The sequence below is a fragment of the Drosophila miranda genome, chromosome 2 (genome assembly GCF_003369915.1).
Source record: "Drosophila miranda strain MSH22 chromosome 2, D.miranda_PacBio2.1, whole genome shotgun sequence".
Classification (NCBI taxonomy): Eukaryota; Metazoa; Arthropoda; class Insecta; order Diptera; family Drosophilidae; genus Drosophila; species Drosophila miranda.
Window position 1 is genome coordinate 19,704,457 of NC_046675.1, and position 23,063 is coordinate 19,727,519.

The following is a 23,063-nucleotide window of genomic DNA, read 5'->3' on the forward strand; positions in this document are numbered from 1 at the left end:
CAAGTATCCCCTCCTGACTCTGCGATATGTTTTCGGGCCTCTTTGGAGATGCTATCTCGAATTGTAATGGTCTGCATTACAGTTGTGAGCTATGTAATGCGGAATAGAATGACATGGTCATATTTATGATTCAGACGCGGAAAGGCTTTAATTTTCCCGGTACTATTTGGTCTTCAGAAAGCGAGTATATGTTCTTATCAGTATGGTAGTTTCACTATTGGAAAAAAGCAAATGTTAAAATGAGTTTTTGAATCAGACGGAGTTCTCGAGGTCGAACGGCATTTTGTAATGTGTCCCGATGTTCTGGTGTGGTAGTTGTTGTGACGCATTCCACAAACTAGAAAACTTTCATAGACATCATGTGTCTTTCATTAACACTCTGTGGGATCTTTCGGCTAGGGCTCATCGGAAGGGGGGATCTTTTAGTTGTTCTAGTTAGTTACTCTTCTTGTTACTAGTTCTAGTCTTGTTACTCCCAGTTTACCCACCCAACCATGCCAGCACTCCTATATGTTCCCCTCCGAATACTCCATTATAGTTACTCTAGTCCAATTTCATAGCGACGTAACGATCCTCTATTCCAACTAACAACTGTCTTTCACATTATTTCCAAATTTCATAATTTCGAATGAAAAGATCTAACGCTGTTAAGTTGTTAACTTAAGTCTAGGGGGTAATTTTGTATATATACGTTTTAGAAATAAGAAAAGTTAAATACAAAGACAAAATTTTTTCAGCTACGCTGTATGTTTTCTTACTTTTAGTGGTAGCTTATGGTTGGTTTTCCATCGTTGCAACATTCCTGCATGCATTGATGTGTCTTTAGATTAGATTATAATGTACAAAATTTAAATGCAAAAAATAATAGTAATAATGTGCATGTGTTTATTTTTGTATTTTTATTATTCGGTTGATAGGGAAGGTAGATAGATTGGTTGCCAAGTGATCTTGCGGGACAACCGTCAAGTATTGCGTCGCAGGGACCGTACGGGCACTCTATGCCCCTCCTGTTTTCCGTCTTCTGGCGGTTGTACTTGCGTAGCTTACGCATTACTACGCTCGCGTGTGCTCCAGCATCACTCTCACCAGTGTTTCCTTAGTCAGCCTTCCTCCACATCATTCCTCCATACACTTTGTCTCAGCTTCGAGCTGGCTAACCGTGCCCGCTTAGTAGTTGCGTCAGGTAGAAGTTCACTTTCCCGTGACTTCGCGTGCACGACTCTTGGGATAAGGGTGTAAGTCCATCTCCCCTTCGCCGACTCGTTCCATCTATGCTGCCACTCGGCCCTTCTTTGCTGCCGCTCCCGTTGACCGATAGCGTCCCTATTGGGCGCCGCCGGTGCTACTTCTCTTCGCTGCGAGTATAATTCGGCAGCCTCCCTTGCTAAAAGGTCGATCGGTGCCGTTCCAGCAATGACCAGTGCCGCGTCGTCGGAAACTGTGCGGAGTGCACTGCTTACCCGCTGGGCTCCCAGGCGATAAGTTGCTTAAATGCTCCTCATATAAGCTTTTATGCTGACCGCCTTCGCCCAGGCCGCTGCACCGTACGGTATTGTCGCCTTTAGCACATTGTGTAGTAGGAGCCGCCGTCGTTGTTTCGGGCCCCTCGGGTTGAGCGTTATTTTATTTAGTTCCCTGCCCAACGCAGCAGCTCTTATACTCACCTGATTGAGGTGGTCACGAAAGCATAGTCCAGCACTCCCAGATACCGTATGGGGGACGCATAGTACGCCAGTTACTGCATAATTCTTGGTACCTTCTTCAGTATCATACAACAGGACCCGATCCCGATAGTAGTCTTGGACCATGCACATGAGATGTTCATCAACTCCAAACTCCAATTCCCAGTTGGCAGTGTTGAATGCGTTTCGCAAATCTAGTGTCACCACGATGCAGTATTTCTTGGCTCCGCCCTTCCAGCGGGTGCCTTCGATTGCCCTTGCTGCACTGTTGTTATGCGTCTAGTGTGGAGTGGGCTTTTGCGGAAACCAAATTGCATTGGTGATAGGTCACCACCTCGCTGGATGGCTCGCTCCAGCCTTGTGCAGATGATCCGCTCAAGAATCTTCCCGCGGTATCCAGTAGTCATATTGGCCTATAGGACGAGGGCTCAGCTAGCGGTTTGTCTAGCTTCGGGATCAGGACGAGCTTCTGTAACTTCCATCGCTCCGGGAAAATTCATTCCGCCCAGCATCTGTTAAACATCCTTCCGTACATTTCCAGGTGGAGCATAATGGCCTTGTTTAGTGCTCTGTTTGGGATGCCATCTGGGCCAGGAGCCTTAGCAACTGAGATACTCCCAGCTGCGGCCTTGACCTCTACCTCGCTGATTTTCTCCGGTTCTCCGCAAACTCCTGCATTGGTGGAATTAGGCATTCGGGGAAATAGGGTCTCCACGACCTTCATTTTGCTTGCTGCTACCGGTGCCTTCGGTTTCAGAGCATCCTTTTTTTTTTATTACCACCAGGCCCTTCACCAGATGTCCTGTTCCGCCGAGTCGCAGAGTTCGAGCAAGCACTTCAACTTGCTCTCTTGTATGGCTAGCTTTAGGCCCGCGCGAGAAGCTGTGTCTCCCCGAACTCTAGGCATTTGTAACACCTCCTTAGTGATTGCCTTTCGGTGACCCGGCATCTGTGTGTGTGTGTGTGTGTATTGAAGACATCCGACACGGTTATGTCTATGCCTATCCAGGCCACGACATAGAATTTTAGAGGCAACCGTATTTCCTCTGCCAAGGTCAAAAAAGGTTGAACGCAAACTTTCGTTTGACCTCCGTTGGAAAATTTTCGTTAATATTTGAATTACACTGGAGAAAAGCCGAGATCGCCTGGCAAAGTTTAGCCCCTTTTGGATAAGACAAAAATTGTATCAGCCACATGAAAAAGCGGGTGGTTATGTAATTACCTTTTGGGGATTGAAACCTGGTTTATTTTTGGAGAATCACTGATTAGCTTTTCGGCCCACTGATCTTAATTTTGGGGCAGCCTGGCATGTGTACCCACCCTGCTTTCGACGATTTCTTGAAAGACATTTTCACCAGATTTCACCAAACCGACCTTTCACAATTCGTCCTTTTTGTCTCTTCATCCCATTCTAAGGACACGTTCTAAAGCAAAAGGGCTAGAGAACCCACCAAGATAACTCAAAGCTCGCTCTCCCGTCAAAAGATTTCTATTTATTCCCATTTATTCCAGATAAGCTACCGCACTGTGCAGACAAATAAGTCAATCCAAATATGGGAAGTCACATCACAGGTTATTTTTATGCTGTACTACTTGTTCAAAATAAGCTGAAAAACGGTCTGTTTGAGATGCCAAGCTTTTTTGGCACCTATGTGTTTCAAAAATGAAAAGAGAATTTGGGTTAAACCTTATAATTCGTATTTAATCTTGGTGGCTTAGCGGAAGCCACCATCTGGCTATGGCCAGATAAAATTTTTGCGAGATCGATATGCAACCAATGCGCAGAGGGGTTAGCATAGAACTAAAATAGACGACGGCGTCAGATCAAAGTGATTGCCGAAGTGGCGGCGGCAGATCAGATATCAGAAAAAGGTGGAATATACGAGCAAGTAGTGAATATAGCGAAAGCGGGAAGAATCAGTATTACACACAGGAATTCCAGTTCCTGTTGAACTTGCACTGTGAAATGTTCCGACGTGAAGTAAGAGTCCACTGCAATTAGAACCCCTCCTGCACGTCGAGACGAACGGTCCTTTCTAAAAGTTGTGTACCGACCTGCCAAAACCTCGAAACTTCGAATGTCCGGCTTTAACCAGGTTTCAGTAAACGCAATAATGTGGGAAGCAAATGCAACACTATCCCGGAAAAGAATGCTGAGCTTACTACGTAAGCCTCTAATATTTTGACAAGTTACAAAAAGAGAAGTTAGTTTTTATTAAAGGGTGGAAGCAGAACAGGAAGATGAGGAAGAGGAAGTTGAGGTTGAGGGTGGCAAACTGGAATGATTTGTAGGAGCTATGTGTTATAAAGGGGAGAGGCTATCGCCCTGGCATAAGAGAAGTTAAATTTCTCCACCTTTAAGCACACGGCTTTTATTTTGCTTCGAATAAAAGCAATTACATCATTAGATGTGAGGTCAGGGGCCAGCCGTGAAACAAAAACTTGTCGTTTTGGTGGGACTCCCACCAGTGGCTTAGGCACCACAGGCCTAATACCTGTGGTGGCAATATCCGGAGGTCTGGAGCTTCTGATCACTAGTGGGATCGGAATAGACGGGACAGCTTGCGAACTTGCGGACACCACGGACACGGACGCTGCAGACGTACTTGGCTGCACGTTCTCCGAATTCGGCTACTGAATTCTCATAGTAGTTCTCTTAGTAACTTTAGTGCTAATTTTCCTCGTAAATTAGTCTAACAGCTATCTTTCCTGCATGTTCGCGTTCGGTTCGGCTAACGCGTCGCGCGTCATGCGGAAGCGGCCTTCGATAGGGCCAGGAGGAGGGCTGCGTTTTGCCTGGGATCCGCGCAAAATAGCCTTCTGCAGGTGTCACAAGGGCCACTTGATGGTGCAGTAATTGCATCGCCTCTTGAAAGATGCAGTCATTGCATGTCAACGTCCAAGAAGTCCCCCATGACAATAATGTAATGATTGCAACCTAATGCAGTTACAAAAGTATGATTGGCAGAGAGGTGGTTTAAATTAACCTCAAATCAGACCTGGGAATTTAAAAGCAGGTTAAATAGAAAAATGACGTCACGATACGAGCTTTGAGTGCAATAATTCTATTCCGTAGATATTATTGAAAGGCAAATAATTCAGATGCGAAATCTGTTTTGACTGCAATCAGACCGCCAGCAAAAGATGGACGGCCCATTCATTAAATAATATAATTGTAAATTTCATGATTATTGATAGAAAAGTTAGTCCAGGTTTCCATTAAAGCGATTTCGTCGAAGTCAAAGGATGTACCATTTGTATGAATTTGACGTAATTTAGTTTACGTTGCTTAACATCATCCGTTGTAGCGTCAGGTCTAAAACGGAAACAAAGATTACTTTCCGGAGAACCACTGCTTTAAGTTGTAGTCCCGAGCGAGAGCGAAATGGTGCAGCCACTCCCTAAAAAGTTCTCGGTAGGGGGCAGAAGCGTCGGCAGCGTCAGATGGAGCAGAAACAGTAATGACATCACCACGGTTCGAGTGCGATGACAACAGGAACTGAAGTAGTAATGTGCACTTGGATGGTCGTGTAGCCGACCAAAAATTCTACCAGCAGCACATTTTATGTGGTAAAAATTTTCGCATAGCCACCACCTAAGGAATAAATCACCGATAATAATTCCACCTAATTCGCCTTTCCTCTCAATACAAGCAGTGGACATTTTTGACAGAAGTCGAATCACTGTGCACGAATAATCCGAACCGCACAGAGTGAGAGCTCAACTAATATGGGAGACCAGGCAGCAGAGCGAGCCCGACAATCAGCAGCAGCGGCAATACTCCAGAGCACACGATCCTCCGAAGTGCAGGGAACGAATAGTGAACTCACTAAAGCAGAGACACCGAAAGAATAGTCCAAAAAGAAGAAGAATGCAGGCTAAAACAGTTTTACTGCTTCGTAAACAGTAAGCGTAGAACGTCCGCACACCCATCCTCGCTATCATTTTGTAATACGTCGGCAAATGATGATCAGGCAATTGCCGATCTTTTTGCCCAATTTTTCCAAACCACCTCTTCTGAGGAAAGCTACTCTGGTCATCCGTACCCATACGGTTTACCGAGGTCGAGGTCGGTTTTCAGTCCCTTGTTAAATGAATGTTCCCTACTTCATGATCTTCGACTAGTTAAGCCGGTGTTTTCACCGGGTCCAGACGGGGTTCCAGGTTGCGTACTCAGGTACTGCGCCGAGGCTCTGTGTGGACCTTTTCTTAAACTATTCAACCTGTCCATTGATTCTTCTTGCTTCCCCCCGATCTGGAAGGAATCCTCTCCATAAAAAAGGTAGCAAGTCTGATACAAAAAATTATAGAGGTATAGCAAAGTTATCCGCTATTCCTAAAATGTTTGAGAAGGTTTTAACTCCGCACATGCAAAATCTCTGCAAGTCACTTATATCTCCAACTCAGCATGGATTTATAAGGCGGCGATCAAACACCACGAACTTGTTAGAGTTTAACTCTTTCATTATCAAAGGCTTTCAAGGTAACTTACAGACGGATGTTATTTACACCAACTTCAGTAAAGCATTCGACTCTGTAAACCATTCCCTTCTAGCACATAAACTTGACCTTTTAGGGTTTCCGCCCCACCTCCTGAGATGGATTTCTAGCTTTCTTTGTTCCAGGTCTTAAAGAGTCCTCTTCAAAAACTCCCTCTCTTCACCAGTAAAGGTTTCTTCGGGGGTACCATAGGGCAGCCACTTGCCTTCGGTATTAACATACTCTCGAGTACTTATGTATGCGGATGTGTCTGTGTCCAGTACAAGGACATCTCATTTCATTCTCGCTTGCAATCCGATCTCAATAACTTTCAGTCATGGTGTTGCGCAAACTTGTTACACTTTAATGCCCTTTGTTGGCTCCCTATACCCTATTTGGTGGTTCTCTTAAGAGGATTATTCTGGTGGATGATTTTGGTATTATATTAGACGCCAAGCTAAAGTTATCGGAACATATTGTTACCGTAGTCAATAAGGCCATGGGCGTGCTCAGCGACCACAAAAAATCCCGAGTAACGAGTTTTAAGCGAGTTTGATAAGATTTCGAAAACTAGATTTTTTAAAGTTCAGACCAATTATATATTATTCTAGTCTCGCTGTGCGACAAACTTTTTTAAAATTTTTAGTTGAATCTGTTGATAAGAATTTTGAAATTGTAATTTTAGGATATATCCGGAAAAGATGGAAATTATTGCAGAATGACCAGTCCACTTACAATGAATAGTTTAGGACGCACAATTCGACAATCAAATTCTCCGAGCTCCATTAATCTACCCATGGTTAATTCAACAAACTTGTGCACAATCAAGAAAAGAAGTATGGATAAAACAGCGTTTTCAATAAATGGTGGTATGTACTAAATTGAAAATTGTATATTTGTAAACTGGTTATATCATTATGTTAATACATAACTATAGCAACGTCCGTACTGACGCGTCCAAAATTTAGGGAATCCAATTGTTATGAATAATAACAAATAGAACGTTTGTGGAGATAATGTTTTTTATCTCCAATCGGCCGACTAATTATTTCGAATTAAATAAAACTCGGCGCAGAAATAAAATTACGATATGTTCTTTAATGCGTGACATCCAAATTGCAAGAGTGGCTTGCCTGCCCTTTACATTGCCGCTCCGATCGCTGAGCGCAGCTTCGCTCGTCCGACGTCGACAGGCAGACGCAAGCGGAGATAGCGAAGAGCGAGCTGGCAGAGAGCGTTTAGCAGGGCAAGCACGCGCAAAGCTTTAACAAACAAATGAGTGATATAAACATAAGTAACAAACAAAAAAGCGGCTGAGGGCCAAGAATTAGGTGCTATTTGGCAAGCAACTAATCGGCTGGGTTCTGTTCCGTTTTAATACTCGAATTTACAAAGTTCAGTGGTTCAACAATGCATTGTTTGTAAGAATTTAAGAACTTTTCTTTCTTATCATTAATAGGAGTGAATTCAATTTGAACATTTTTTAAAAATTATAAAAGTCCAAAACTGGTATCAAAATTTGGAGTGCGCAGCTTTGTTTATAGTTTTACGGAAGTTCTCGGGCCGAGGTGCAGCTTCTCAGTCTGCCCGGGCCCGGTCCTTCCTACAGATAAATTTGTAGGTGAGGAACCGACGGGGGTTGGGCGGGGCGTGGGACGCGATCACGAGACGGGGTGGAACCTCGCCGTGGAGATGCATATTTCTCGTGGCTCCTGCTGCGTACTTTTTTGGTCTTTTTCACTTCACTCGTGGGGTTATTACGACCCACGCGGGACTTGGGTTTCTTCCGCGGCGCGTCCATCCGAGTTCCCGGTCAGAGAGTAACTCCCATGCCTTGCTTTCGTTAGCACGTGCCAAACCTCTTTAGGCTCACCGCTCTGCCGCTCCGTTGCTGCCGGCTTCCGTTTGTGGGTATGAGAGCGATCATCTCTCTATCTTCCTCTTCATTTTCGGCCTCGGCTCCTTCCGTGGCGGCGGCTCTGACTGTGTGGCGTGGGTGTTTTTTGTTTTTTTTTTTGTTGTTTTGTGTTGTGTGACTACAGGAAAGCTTCATGCAGACTCAGCCAAAGCTGAAGTGAGGGACTAAAACTCTACAACCAACCACACCTATCCCGGATCCCGGCGATACTGTCGCGAGATATTACTTCGCCGGAGGAAGATGCCCATAGGGCTCTACTCTTAATAATCTCGTTTATCCTTTATCTCCTTGCACTGCGTGCTCTTTCTTTGCGACGCAGTTTAGTAGCCATGTTTCTGATCGCAGCCCAATTTTGTTCAGACTCCAACGGGCATTCTGCCAAACTTTCCACCGCTGGCATTCTTCTTGCAGTGCTCTGTGTCTACGATGTCCCTGTGCAGAGCACACAGAATGGGTCGTCTTCATGCTTAAAGCTATGGAGGTAGGCATTAAAGCAACCGTGTCCTGTCATCAGTTGCGTCAGGTGATACTCCACTTGTCCATGGCGACGGTTCAGCCAACTCTTCTGATGCGGGATAGGGCAACTGCCGTCTTTCCTGCTTCGCTCCTGGCATATGCCATGTGGTACTTGAAGCTAAGTCTGTGGTCAATCAGGTACTTCAGGCTTAGACTGGAGCTAATGGTGCAGTCACCTACTCGTATCGTGGCCGTCTAGCACCGCCTCCGCTTTATGTGTGGTCAATGATAGTTCCCTCCCGGCTAGCCATGTTCTGGCTCGCTATACCGCGAGTTCTTCTGCATCTACTTTTTGCTTTCCTACTACGTCTACTGCTATGTTGACCCTTAAGGATTCCAGCCCACAGCAGCGGGTCGAGGGCCGATTGTTGGAGAACTCCTCCAGGGATTTGGTGCTCACGAGTCCCTCTATCCTTCTCATATATGAGCACTCGGTCTCTAAGGTAGTTCCCGATAACTGTCTGCAGATACGGCGGTTCTTCGAAGTTTCTCAATACTTCTAGTATGTGGTCGCAATGGCAAAGTTATATGCATTTTGGACGTCGAGTGTTGCCACTATGCAATACTCCTTGGTCCCGTACATCCATCGGGTTCCATCAATAGCCGCTTGGCTATCTCACATACTTCACCGATTGCGTCCACCGTGGTCCAACTGCCTTTGCGAAACCCGTTCAGTCTCGGTGAGAGCTGACGCGTTACTGCCTTATCCAGCTTCGTGTGGATTATGCGCTCGATTATCTTACCCACTGTGTCGAGCATGCAAAGTGTCGATCGGCTTGTGCCCTTTAAGTAAGAGGACTAGCCGCTGTCGCTTCCTGGGTCTGGGGAAGGTCCTTTCCGACATGCGCGCATTGAATAAATCTACATACATTTGTGGATTGGTCTTATTAGCCGGACGGCTTTCGCAACCCCATGAGGTCCTGGTGCTTGCCGTTCTTAATCCGTTCGAGTATTTCTGCTTCTGTGCTGGCTTCTAATTCAAGTGGCGGAATTCTATCCATCACCCTCTGGGATGCCACTTGCTCTGGAAATAGGGTTTTGACAATGTTAACCAGCAGGTCTGAACACATTGGCGGCGGTGAACTGAATACTCGCAGTCTCTTCATTACCAGCCTGTATGCGTAGCGCCAATGGTTCGCAACTGCGTAATCGCAGAGATTTTCGAAGAACTTGTGCTTGCTGTCCTTGATCTGCCTCTTCAAGCAGCGTCTGCTTTATTTATATTCTCCTTGGAGCCTCTCGAATTCCGGGGAACGTCTCGAACGCTGGTATAGTCGTCTTTTGCGTTGGCTTTCCCGCCTGGCGCTACCTATAGCAGCGTTCCACCAGTAAGTTGGCCTGCGATTGTCAAGGTGTGGCCTTTTCCTTACCATGGCGGCATCACATCTCTCTTCAGCCGTCCCATTGGTCGTGTAGTCCTCGAACATGCCCCCGACCATATCCGGTTCTAGAGTTTCGGCCTTGTACCCGATCTGCTTGCCAATGAACGGGTTTCGTGCGCCAGTATCCTGGATTTCGCAGATGACGGCTTGGTAGTCACTCCCGGCGTATAAGCCGCTGACTTTCAACGTTGTCCTTGGGCCAAGGCTGCTGCTCACGACCGTTAGGTCTATTATAGACCCCGATTCAGCTCTGCCGAAAGTTTGATATGTGCCTGTGTTCAGCCGTACGGCATCCAGTGTCGCAAAGCATTCCAGGAGCGCCTAACCTCTTGGGTTGGTTCTTGGGCATCCCCACTCCGCGCATCCTCAGCAATTCTTTCCAGTGCCGTCGTCGCCTGCTGTAGGGTGAGGCTTGGGGGCAGGTAGTAGCTTTATATGTATAGTCCATTTAGTCGGGCTCTGGCGAATACGTCTCCGACGTATGTGTGCCGTAGATGTTGTGTTTGGCTCCTACAACTCCAACTCGCCATATCGAGGCGAAAGAGAAGCGAAAACGAATAGCGGGTCGCTAGAACTGCCACGGTCGGCCACAACGATCTTTGGTTCGCTAGTTTTCAGCAAATGTCACGTTAAACCTTCGAATTGGATTTAACGAACTGTACGTAACACCACTTACACACGACAAGTAAACGGCGATCACGTCGGGGTCACCAAAATGTTGGAAGCTGCCGAGCTTTTTCGGAAACTCTGACTCCACATTTACCAATTAAAAAATGCTCCTTTGTTAAGGTTACAATTGGGCGTTTATTGTTTGTATGTTGTTGTTAGAGGCCGTGGCCGAGGATTTCGAATTTAGATGTTAGGCGTTTTGGGCGACGAAGAGGATTACCGACCGACTGCCTCGAAGAGGAACGACCGACTAGACAGATGGAAGGGTCGAAGCAGTGGCTTATAAAAAGTAAGAACGATACATAGGTGTGTGCTTTATGCACTGAGAGCGTACATAGGATGAGCGCGATAAAAGAAAATTTAAGAGAGACGTGACTTAAGAGCTATTAACGGCTGCTGCTCCGAACAGAGGTCGTTGGATTCCTTTGACCACCTTATTTACTACGGTAGAAATGTGCTAATATCAAATATCTAATATTATCGAACAGGGTATTTCTCTCAACAGAAGTACCGCATAGGGTGTAAGGAGCCAACGAGCGACTGAAACGATGAAGTATCATTACTTTACATATCGAGGTATTAAGGTGTAACAAAAGTGCATAATGACTGAAAGTTATTGAGATCGGATTGCAAGCGAGATTGAAGTGAAATGTCATTATATTGGACACAGAGCTTTAAATTATCCGCATGCATGAGTACTCGAAAGTATGTTAAAACCGAAGGCAAGTCATTCATAAAGATTGTGAAAAGTAAGGGGCCTAGATGGCTGCCTATTGGTACTGAAGAAGTAACCTTCACTGGTGAGGTGAAAGGGTGTTTGAAGAGGACTCTTTGGGACCTGGAACAAAGGTAAGGTCAGGTTTTTGTGCTAGAAGGCAGTGGTGTTCAGAGTCAAATGCTTTATTGAAAATAACAGGCGTGTGTTAGTTTCCTTGAAAGCCTTTAGTAATGAAAGAGGTGAACTGAAATAAATTTGCGGTAGTTGACCGCCGCCAAGAAAACCAACACATGTCTAATTTTTTACACAAATTGAATGGCATGCACTCGTGGTAAGTATGGGCTTTAAGATTGTAGACTGGTTGGAGAGTTAACTAAAATATTATTTTGTCAAAACACTTATGCAAAATAAAATGAAAAAAGTAGCGCAAAACAAAAAACATAGACAAAGTGCAGTCGCATAAATCATAATATTGCATTTTTATATAAAAACTGAGTAGCAAATAGAAAGAAACGACGTCAGGATCGGATTTATACTAATTTTGTACTTTATTTTTAGGCTTGCCATATATGCTAGAGAGAGCTGGGCTTGATGTACAACAAGGTGAGTGTATGATGTGTCCAGCCTGAATCAAAAAAGAGCAGTGCTCTGGGAATTAAGGCCGTATAGCAGAACAGAAACTAGACTCTGTTATATACTCATAGTGTTATTAGCAATATTTTATGTTATTAATTTTTCTTTTCAAACTATGTAGATAATACAAAAAAAAAAAACACTGCACATAAATAACAAAATATTTGTAGCTTGGTTCAAAAACGTCAGCTTTTATGAATTTATATGATATTTTTGTATTTATTTATTGAATTAACCTGCTGTTTTATATACCACGGGCTCCACACACTAGAACAATGCTCCAATACCGGACTCACTTACAAAGTATACACCAGCGTAGCGGTGACAGGTTGTCCTCATAGATGATGACCAACGTACGCTCGGTGAGGTTCGTTGAGGGTGCTGTCAACTTCGTGCGCGATCGCAATTTGTTGACGTAGTCAGCAGACCATTACTTACAAAACCGTCAAGCAACGGTAATCGTAATCGTATCGTAGCGGTCCATACTTGACAGCTTGATATTCTCGAGGGACATCTCAGGTAGTGTTCGCAATGATTCGCCAACCAAGAGATGCCCAGCCGTGAGAGTGCCATAGTCATTTAGGTCTGACGAAAGCGGTGATAACGGGCGCGACTTGAGGAAACACTTTCTGGGCCTTGGACCCACCAACATGCTCCTCACTACATGTATGTGACTGTCGAAAGTTACACGTGCATCCAGTGTAACTCTGAGGAATGTGTGATTCCTACGCTGCTCCACGAGTTTCCCAAGCAGAAAGAAACCAGGGCTAGAGCTCGTTCTTAAAGTGTGCGTCACCAATGCACATTTATAAGGGTTTATGGAGATGTTCCATCGGCAGGCCCAGCTTTTAAACAGCTTGAGGCATTGCTGTAGATTGCTTGTGGCATCATAGACATAGCTAGCCCTCGAGAGTACTGTTGTGTCGTCAGCAAATGTTGTCACCTTGACGATCTTCCCTGGTTGCCTTCGGACAGTAGTGGGATTTGGTATGTCGTGGGTGAATAAGCAGTACAGTGTCGGCCCAAGCAGGCTGCCTTGCAGTAGTCCTGCCTTGATGGTCTTGGTCAAAGAAGCTGAAAGAAAGCTTTTGGTACATACAGCTGAGGGTTGAGCAGCATTTTGATCTTGGCGAGTAGTTCCTGGTGCCACACCCGGTTGACATCCTGCGAAATATTCAGAAAAGCAGCCACTAGTATGTGTTCACTACCCTGTGCAGTTGTTGGGGTGTGACGTGCTGAAGTCTGAACCCGAATTGGTAGATTGGCATGGCTGTTTTGACCAGCGGCGACTCCAGTACCCTTCGTAGGATGCAGCGCTCAAATATTTTGCCAAAAGTATACAAGAGACTAAATGTCTATGGTTGTTGAGGTCTTCCGGTGGTTTTCCTGGCTTTGGCAACATTATTATGTGGGCACATCTCCGACTTCTGGAAGTATGCTAATCCTAGCGACGCGTTAAACATTAGCAAAAGATATAGAATCGCTTTGTTTGGTAGCACTTTTGACACAACATTGTCATTGCCGTCGCCAGAGGCCTTCTTGGAGTTTCTTTATGTCCTCCGAGATATCTTGAAGGGAGCACCATCTGGTGGGTCTCATTCAGCTTCTCAGTGACCGTTATTGCTCTTCTACTTGATGTCGTCCGGAATGGTGGGAATCTTTCTTTCAGGTTCGTTGCAAAAGCCTCCAAACTGTCCAATGCTGTTCTTGCCCATGAGCCTTACCGGAATGCGAGGTTTATGTTGCCGATTGTAAAGTCCTGTCAGCTTCCAAACTACGTAGTTTGAGTGTACATCTGCTGTGTCCTCCGATAGCAGTCTATCCGTGGCCTCGATCTTCTGTTTCGTCAATTTCTTTTACTGAAGACTCTGTCAACCTGCGGATTATTGGTGTGTGCTCGTGTACTCGCGCCTGAGTCGTTTCTTGAGCAGAAGAAGCCCTTCGATCTCACTTGAAGTGCCGCTTCTATGGTTTCCAGTCTGTGAAGTTCGACTGCCTTGAGGGCCGCAGGTGGTAGCAGCTGCAGAAGCGTCACAGACTTTGGTCACAAGAGTGTGGACTGCAGCATCTACATCTTGTGCGGTCCCTAACTATGTGTGTAAGTCTATCGAGCTACCCAGAATTTCCTTGCACAGGGGAGAGAGGCATGAATCTACGCAGGAGGGCATGGATCTCTGAAACGGTGGGTAGTAGGTGGTGCATCCTGTCGCCAGAATTTAAGTCGACCCATTGGTTATGGGCGTTATGCAGTGCCAACCCAATGCGGTCTCCTTTGTTATTGCCCCAAATTCAGTGCTTCGCATTAAAGTTTCCTCCAGTGATAAATTTGTTACCCAGTTGGGCCAGAAGATTGTCGAAATCAGTGCTAGACCAGGCAATCTAGGGGGGCAAATAGGCTGCAGCAATGAGGATCTCTCCGCGTAGCGTTGGAACCATGACCGCCGCAAGATGAATCTGCCCCAATTGCACAGCGTGTTGGTGGTAGTGGGAAATATCCTTCCGAAAGAGTACAGCTGCTCCTCTTCTGGCCCTGTTGAAAGGGTGGTCGGCTCTGTATCACTCTTTTGTTTTAGCCACTAAGATGATTTCAATGTTATGACGTTGCAAAAATAGAGCCAAATCATTAGTGGTACGTACCAGGCTACGGGCGTTCCAAAATCCGAAATCCAAAATATATTTAAAAATTTCGACCAACCCCCTTCCGCCCCCAAAAAATACGAAATGTGGCATCCACAATTTTGAACATATAGAAGAAAATTCATTATTATTACAACCATTATCTGGCTACGCAGTGCCCGACGACACGTTGTGCCAGATTTTCTGTCTTACTGACTATGTATAGGGTATAAATTTAGAGTTGCGGTCGCAGCAGCAACTCACAACGTTCACCCTCGTTTTCGAAAGCATTTGTGATAATGTTTACATTTTATATGGGCAAAAATTAAACTTTAAAATTCAATTAAAAAAGAACCATCTGTGACCGCCAAATATTTTATGCACGTAATTTCTTAGTAAGCCGGGGTCCATTTTATGATATTACGCCCGTATATCGAACCAAGCGGTTTCTTTGATTCCGCTGACTCCCTTTGTCATCCTCTTCTAGTGGACACCTAGTGGAGTGCGTAAGATATGGAAATAGATGTAATATTAGTCTTTAAGTGAAGACAGCGTTTACATATTCTGTACACCGACATAGCCACGGAATTATTGTTTTAAAATTAAATATCTCTCTATTACAGTTGTTAAAGTGGTTGGTCGTCCCACGATATTTTTTGGGTAGTCGTCCGATATTTTACTTATATAGGCGCGACCAAGCGTATCGAATGAGCCGGGGTTGGCGTCCGTGCGAAGCGTTTGCGTAGGGGGTTTGCTCAAATGAATATTATTATATTTTAATATTATGTAATATCACTTACAGAAATACAACGAAATAGGGAATTCTACAAGAATGCTGATGTACGACCTCCTTTTACTTATGCGTCTCTCATAAGACAGGTATGTTATATGGCGGTTACCAATATAAATATTAGTTAAAAATATATTATTACCACATGGCCTTATTACACTTCGACCGTATATTCTTCTTTTGCATCGGCAAGTAGGATATTTTGGAAGATCCCTGTCAAATTATTCTTTATATGAAATTAAGCATTTTGGTGGTTTCTATTATCCAAATCCTGTTAGGTGACACTGCTGTTTCACCCCAAATTTTGAAACCTCCTTCTTTAGAATGAAGGGCATTCATATTAGCTGTGTTCCAAAACTTCCGGCTTTATTTCACAGAATCTACAGGAGTTTATTTCTATTATTACTACTATAATTTCTTGAGATTATGTCTCAGGTTACAGTGGCCTGTAAGATATTCCGGTATCTTCCGAACGTCGCCCGAACGAATTTGGAAGTGGAGAATCCAGTTCGACGGGCAGGACAACCCGCTGTCCTTCGTCGAACAGCTAGAAGAGCAAGCCCTCTCGTACGGGGTTGATATGAACTATCTAAACTATGAACTAGCTTTAATACCTCCAATGGGCCAATATTCCAGCCGAATTTTGGATAGCAGGGCGCAAGGTCCGGCATGGAGGTTTCTTTCGTGATAATATCTTATCAGCGCATAGGTAATGGAATGTCCCTTTGGCAGAATGAGTGGGTGCTGAGCGTCAAATCCTAGCGATGAGTTTCCAAGACGACCGCCAACTCTAAGTAGTCCAGAATGATCGATGAACGGGTTGAGCTAACTAATAGAACTGGATTTCATGACATGACCATTGCGTCGAATCTCCTTTGTGTCCATCCCCAAGTTTGCCAGCTGAATGTGTCGAATCAGAAGATGCGTTCCTTGCCGAATATCAGAAACGGTGAGTCCTGGATGCCTACGACGATGTATAAATTTAGGCGAATGTGCGCTGCATGCGAAAGAATGAACTCGCAAATTTGCATCCGGACGTGAGATCGGGCTGTGGAGACGTGATTAGCAATACTCTCTTGCGAAGCTCCAAAGTTGCTATGTCGTTAGCAGGAGATACAGGCCACTTATCCTTGGAGCCTAGCAAAAAGGATGGGCCGTGAAACCGTAGCTCTGACTAGATAATATGGCTGGGAAGCGAGCCTCTCGAGAGGATATCAGCAGGATTTAAGGATGTGGGAACACAGCGCTATTCCATGGCTGCCGTCAACTTTTGAACTGATGCCACTCGATTTGCCACAAAACCTTGAAATTTGGATGGCTCGTGCCTAATCCAATTTATGTTGTTGGCGAATCCGACCAGCAATAAAAACGACCACTTAATCGACTTAATTCCAGCTTAAGAATCGATATAGTCCTTAGTGGCGCCACTCGCCACTTTGAGCACAAAACGTGGCTCAAAGACTGGGCTTTCCTGGACACGAAATATACGCAATATGCGCGATATGCTTATAGGCTGGTATCACAGAATCCGTGAACTTGCGTGGGTCCGGTGCCCCGGTTTTAGGCAATTGAAGCATAGGGAAAGCTTCTTCACTTCTTTGTGGCGCAGCAACGGTGAGAGATTTCCGAATATCTTGCAGGAGTTTTTTTTATGGCCCGCTGTGTGGCAAAAGACCCATACAGACGGGTCGGCGGAAGAGTTGGAAGCTACAAACGTTTTTTTAACCTGCGTATAGGAATGGTTTTTCCCACCTGATCGCTACTAGCGTGTGTCGCTGTTGCATATTCCAATCGCTCCATTCTCCTTAGGTAATCTCCTCAGCAGTTCTCAATGTCTGCAACGCTCGCATGTGTAAATTGACTGCATCCGAAAACTCCCGAAGCCTTTTAGCAGAGGGCGAGTCTACCGCCTTGAGCCCAAGACTCTGTGTGCCTGTGATGTGTGCCTGGAAAACAAGTTTTTTTTTTATTAAAGCGTTTATTAAGTATATCCAGAGCCGCACGATAATTGCTACTGGAGAGCTCCAACGATCGAACCGAATGCAAAGCCGCATCAGCGAGGCAAGAGCGAAGGTGCTGGAATTTCCCGATGTGACTAAGATCCGCATGCTCTTCAATCACCGATTTAAACATTGTCATAATGTCGGCAAATTCGACGTATCCACCAGAAAACTTAGGCACCTTTGAGCCATGATGATGGTACTATGTCCGGAATGGCTTAATTCAACAGCAGACAGCAACTCAGCTTTCAATGATATGAACAGAGTATCGAGAGCATCCAATTCATTATGGGATTATGCAGTTTTCCAGGTTCATCAACAACGAGTCAGCGAAACGTGAGCCTTACGCGGAAGCGTAGCAACTTTTTTTACGGATAAACAACTGAATATGCAGTTTTTGTTTTTCTTTTAAAGTTTTTTTTTCTCACATTGGACATTTATATTATTAATTAATTCTAGCTGTTTTTATTAATTCTTGGGAATAAGCACTGTTATGTGACTCATTTGAGTGCTCACGCCAATATTGGACAAGGCCACGGATACCCTACAGTCTTTTATCACTAATTATACAATTTATAGATGTGCCATACAATATTCTGTGTTCGATGTGCGTCATGTTTGTTGTATGAACTGGCCCATCTATAAACTGTATGTTTAGTGCTTTTATGTAGCAAATTGAACGCGAACTATTGGTTAATGACTTATTGATCTTCAACAATTGTTGCCGGGTTGTTAGAAGCAACTACTACGAATTTTTTGCGACACTTTTACACATTTTGGGAGTGGGCGCACTTTTAAAAGCGTGTCGCAAAATGTCACAATGTCACAAAAATTAGTGTCCCACGCCCACGGGCGTTATGACATGTACCCGTAATCAACGGCACCTCGTTTATTTTATTTTATTTTTTACAGGCCATCATTGATTCTCCAGACAAACAGCTAACACTGAATGAAATATATAATTGGTTTCAAAATACTTTTTGTTACTTTCGTCGTAACGCAGCTACTTGGAAGGTAACTATTTTTGTAACGTTCTTTCAGTCAAAGTATATTAAAGATAAACTATTTCATAAAAAATACATTCATATGTATGTATGTATTTGTATGTAGTTTGGATACGGACGTTTTGAATGGATTAAGATGTAATTTAGATCTTTTTATAATGAAATAATCTTCTAATTATTATTATGCAAAAGTTACATATACCATCCGTGTTGATGAGCCTCTTGATCTCAAGGACCACGCATAATCATAAAGAAGTATATGTACAATAGGTCTACGTATGTTTTAACTCCTATGTAAAACTCTTTACTCGGGGTTTTTTACGGTCGCTGATTGAATTTGAAGTCAGTTTTCAAAAAGGAATAAGTGAAATTTTCGAACGAATCCGATGCATTTTTCAAATTAGTTTTCACCCTGTTTCCACTATGCTTCCGCCATATTTCCCCCATACGTATGTAAATGCATGAAATGAGTATGACGGTCCAGGATTAAAAGTCCTGATGAATTAGTGAAAAATAGATTCGGATTCAGGGACTCCAAAAATATAAGGAATACATAGTTTGTGTAGAACTTATAGGAAAAAACATGATTTAATCGATTAAATCGGGGAAGAACAGAAAATTTTTTATTTTTTAGATCCATGGCCTTATTGATCAAGAACTCACTGGCTACTGCCTGCAAATAACAACTTATTAGCATTATATTGTTCGGCTATAAGGTTCCAGCTCGGCTGAAAATCCTCTCCAATACCGTTGAGCATGCTGGAATGCAAAAATACTGTAAATTTAAAAATAAAATAAAAAGCTGTAGGATTATTCAAGGCGCTCAATCTCAGGAGCCGCGTGGGATTTTTCCGAATGAATACGCCGTCTAGCAAAAAGTAGCCATACTGACTGAGTGTCGGGTATAAGTGTAGAGTGCGGCTCTAGCTGCATTTTTGCATTCTCACTGTCACAGTTTACTCACTGTGTGTATTTATACCCAATACTAAAAATGAGTCTAGGGCTATATTAGATTTGTGGTGAAAATGGATGTGTGTAACGTCCATAAGGAAGCGAATATATATATAAATATATATAAGAATATATATATATTCTTAATCAGCAACAAAAGCCGAGTCGATTAAGCCATGTCTGTCTGTCATGAGCGCCTAGTAGTCAAAGACTACTATAAGAGCTATATTTCGCCACACCCCCTTCCGACCACACAAAGAGCAACCAAATTTTGTATCCAAACTTCTGTTAGATCTCACTGTTACAAGTTTATTTCAAAATTTCGCCAACCCTTGCCCCTGACTAAGTATCGGGTATAAATGTAGAGTTGCGGTCGCAGGAGCAACTCACAACGTTCCCCCTAATTTATAGGATAATGTTATACAAGAAAAGAGATCCATTTGTACTTCAAAGCTAAGGTCAGGCTGATCAAAACAGTAGGTAAACTTCAAAAATAGTACTGAAAAACTTTGTTAACTGATTACTCAAAATGAGTATTGGGGTATATTAGATTTGTGGTGAAAATGGATGTGTGTAACGTCCAGAAGGAATCGATTCCGACCCCATAAAGTATATATATTCTTGATCAGCATCAATAGCCGAGTCGATTGAGCCCTGTCTGTCTGTCCGTCCGTCCGTCTGTCCGTCTGTCCGTCTGTCCGTCCGTCCGTCCGTCTGTCCGTCCGTCCGTCCGTCTGTCCGTCCGTCCGTCCGTCCGTCCGTCCGTCTGTCCGTCTGTCCGTCCATATCAGCGCCTAGTGCTCAAAGACTATAAGAGCTAGATCAACGACGTTTTATATCCGGACTTCTGTGATATGTCACTGCTACAAGAATATTTCAAAACTTCGCCCCACCTTCTTCCGCCCCTACAAAGAACGAAAATCTGTGGCATCCACAATATTGATGATACGAGAAAACTTAAAACGCACAATCATAGAGAATGACCGTATCTATTAGATTGCTGAATCTGGTTTAGATCGGATAATTTTTATAGCCAAAAGGAACAAATTAATTTGCAGTAGCTACGTCTCGCCAGACGACATGTTCAGACACGATTTCTGTCTCTCCCGAACGCACACATTGTCGATTAGGTATCGGGTATTAATGTAAAGTTACGGTCGCCGCAGCAACTCACAAAGTTCCTCCTCGTTTTTTGTGGGACTATGTTATTACTGAAAATATTCAACGTGTCGAACAAGCCCGGTTTTCAGTTACTTTTCGGATTACGTTTTGAGCCAAAACGTTTCATTTTCGTTTTTAGGTGCTCCCGTTTTCACAAATTTTTTGTATCGATGTTTCATTTTTTCATTGATTCTGTTTATATAACATGTCTGACGAGCTATGATTAACAGAATGCATATTGAAAATTAGGTTGCTAATGGTCAATAAATTAGTTTGTTGCAAAAACATTTTTAGTTAAGTGTGTCTTTACCCAGATGTTCTGTGTCGCGTATGTTACGAGAGCTACCTGTGCTGTTGCGCGCATATTTATGCTGTTTTACGCTAAAATTTATTTCTTGCAAACGTTCGCATAACAAAATCAGATGGCGTCAGCTGTTTGCACGAAAACGAAAAGTGTTTTTATTTTGAAAACGGAGAAATCTTGCGGATTGTGAAAACGGGAACACCAATTTATATGATTTCTAAAACTTTTGTAAAAGTAAAAACCAGAGCCTGGCTGATTGTATAAGTTACATAAAGTTAGAAAGGCTAATTGTTCATTGTATAGGCTTAAGCTCCAAAGACCGCGATTTATCCAGAATTTATGTGCAGAAAATATTTTGCTTTCGGAAATGGTTATTTTGGCCCCTATAAAAACCCATAACAGTAAATATAGTAAATCAGTATATTAGATTAATATAAAAATTCTCCTTATATGTATGTATATTCCCGAGGTTTACTATTTCACGATCGATCGAACAACTAGTATTTTAAGATGGACTTTTTGCACACCTGTAGGTGAATAAATAATTATTCTAGATGCTTTCAATACATAGAGTAAAGCATCTTTGACATCAATAAGCATATACTTTTGTTCATGACGAGCTAGAATACGATAAGCTGTTTCCGTCTGTTTTTTTTTACAAACTATTCCCAATATAAACTATTTTGGTTGATGCATTTACAGTTACTATGTCGGAACCACCAATATCGAATAATTTGTATAATTGCTGCCATCGTAAAACAAAAATAGAAACAAGACTTTGCGAGAAATTTTATTTGTTTGTCAAAAAAAAATTAATCCACAATCTATTTAGATATATTATTCATTTGATCAAAGTCGAATGACCATATTATGATTATATTATATTACTACCAAAGTAGTAACGAATGTTCGGCAAGGGTATCAACAGCATGGGCCCCCGAATCTAGATATTCATTCTTAATTAGTGAATTTGTATGAATAAATGCATAACCAGATCAATCTTGTAATATAAGCTAATCAAATAAACATACTATGTAGAATGCAGTTCGGCATAATCTGTCGCTTCATAAATGCTTTATGCGTGTTGAGAATGTAAAAGGAGCAGTTTGGACGGTTGATGAAATCGAGTTTTACAAACGACGACCACAGCGTACAACTAGCATTGGTAACAACTTACAAGGAGCTACAAATTTGCCTGATGCAAACTATTTCGTAGCTCTGAATTTTGGGTACGTGGGTTTTTTTTCTAACTGTTTATTCATCCTTTGCTCCTGCATTTTGTTCTCGAAATTTATTGTGTAAAATGTATAACTAAATTGCATGATGAATACGAAATAAATAATTGTAAAATCGTAGGTACCGTAAAAAATGGAGTGGTGTGGAGTGTTTTAGTCCGTTTTAGATTAATTGTAATAAATAATTAAACGCTTTAAAAGGATGATATAGGTTTCAGTTATAGTATTATAGGTGAAGTAGTCAGTTTTGTAATTTTACCCATTTGCACTTAGTTAATTTTTAGACCCTTGAAGCGGACATTGGTCAGAAGTTTGAAACGCACTGAAGGTTTAATCTTCAACCACATGTGCACCTTTATCCTGGATCAGAATCACTGAGTAGATATAGCGGTTTTTGTTTGTCTGTCCATCCGATTCTAAAAAACCTTATTTATGAAGCTAACTTAACAAAAAATTGCTTGTCGCCGGTTTATACTTTTGATAAAACTTTAAAAGGGCATTTTATACAACAAAACAAATCTTAATTGAAAATGAAACAAAAATATTTAATATAAATACATTTATAAAGTTTATTTGACACAGTTACTAGAGCAATTAACCTCAAATTTAGCTTTGAAAGAATTGGAGTGGCCAAAAAAACCTTGCGTTTAAGTGCGTCACAGCTGTCAATAGACCGATTTGGTTATATGAACGTCGGAACAGAAGCTTTTGTGCGCGTAACACAACAAAATTTGTGCTTAACGGACATCAGAAAATTAAACATATCTATAAAAAAAAATGAGCGAAAACGCAGTGATGGCAACGGACCGTTTTCGTTGATAACGCAAGGCGTTAAAGTTTTTGAAAACTTTTCCGTTGACGTCGTAAATAAATGCTTCCACCAGCTTCTCTCAACTTTTTACTGTTCGTTGTTCGTTCGTTAACGTCGGAAATTCGTTCTGCGTGAAAGAAGATTCTCCTTCCTTCTTAACCCTGGAGGGCACCTTCCTTCATGAAAGGACGAGG

The 23,063-nt window shown here is 42.9% G+C and overlaps 1 protein-coding gene across 7 annotated transcripts in view; it reads left to right on the top strand.

Annotated features, from left to right (window-relative positions):
* The window catches only part of LOC108154148 (forkhead box protein P1), a 76,659-nt gene that overhangs the window by 16,767 nt on the left and 36,829 nt on the right, over positions 1-23,063 (top strand). For 3 of the 7 annotated variants that reach the window (XM_033388803.1, XM_033388806.1, XM_033388808.1), the window contains exons 4-7: positions 6,847-7,030; positions 11,923-11,967; positions 15,416-15,492; positions 18,316-18,417. In XM_033388803.1, coding sequence (XP_033244694.1) covers positions 6,847-7,030; positions 11,923-11,967; positions 15,416-15,492; positions 18,316-18,417 — 408 coding nt within the window. Of the gene's footprint in view, positions 1-6,846; positions 7,031-11,922; positions 11,968-15,415; positions 15,493-15,599; positions 15,747-18,315; positions 18,418-21,525; positions 21,622-21,861; positions 22,141-23,063 lie in introns of those variants that run through there. The other 4 variants (XM_033388804.1, XM_033388805.1, XM_033388807.1 and 1 more) reach the window with 4 other exon arrangements.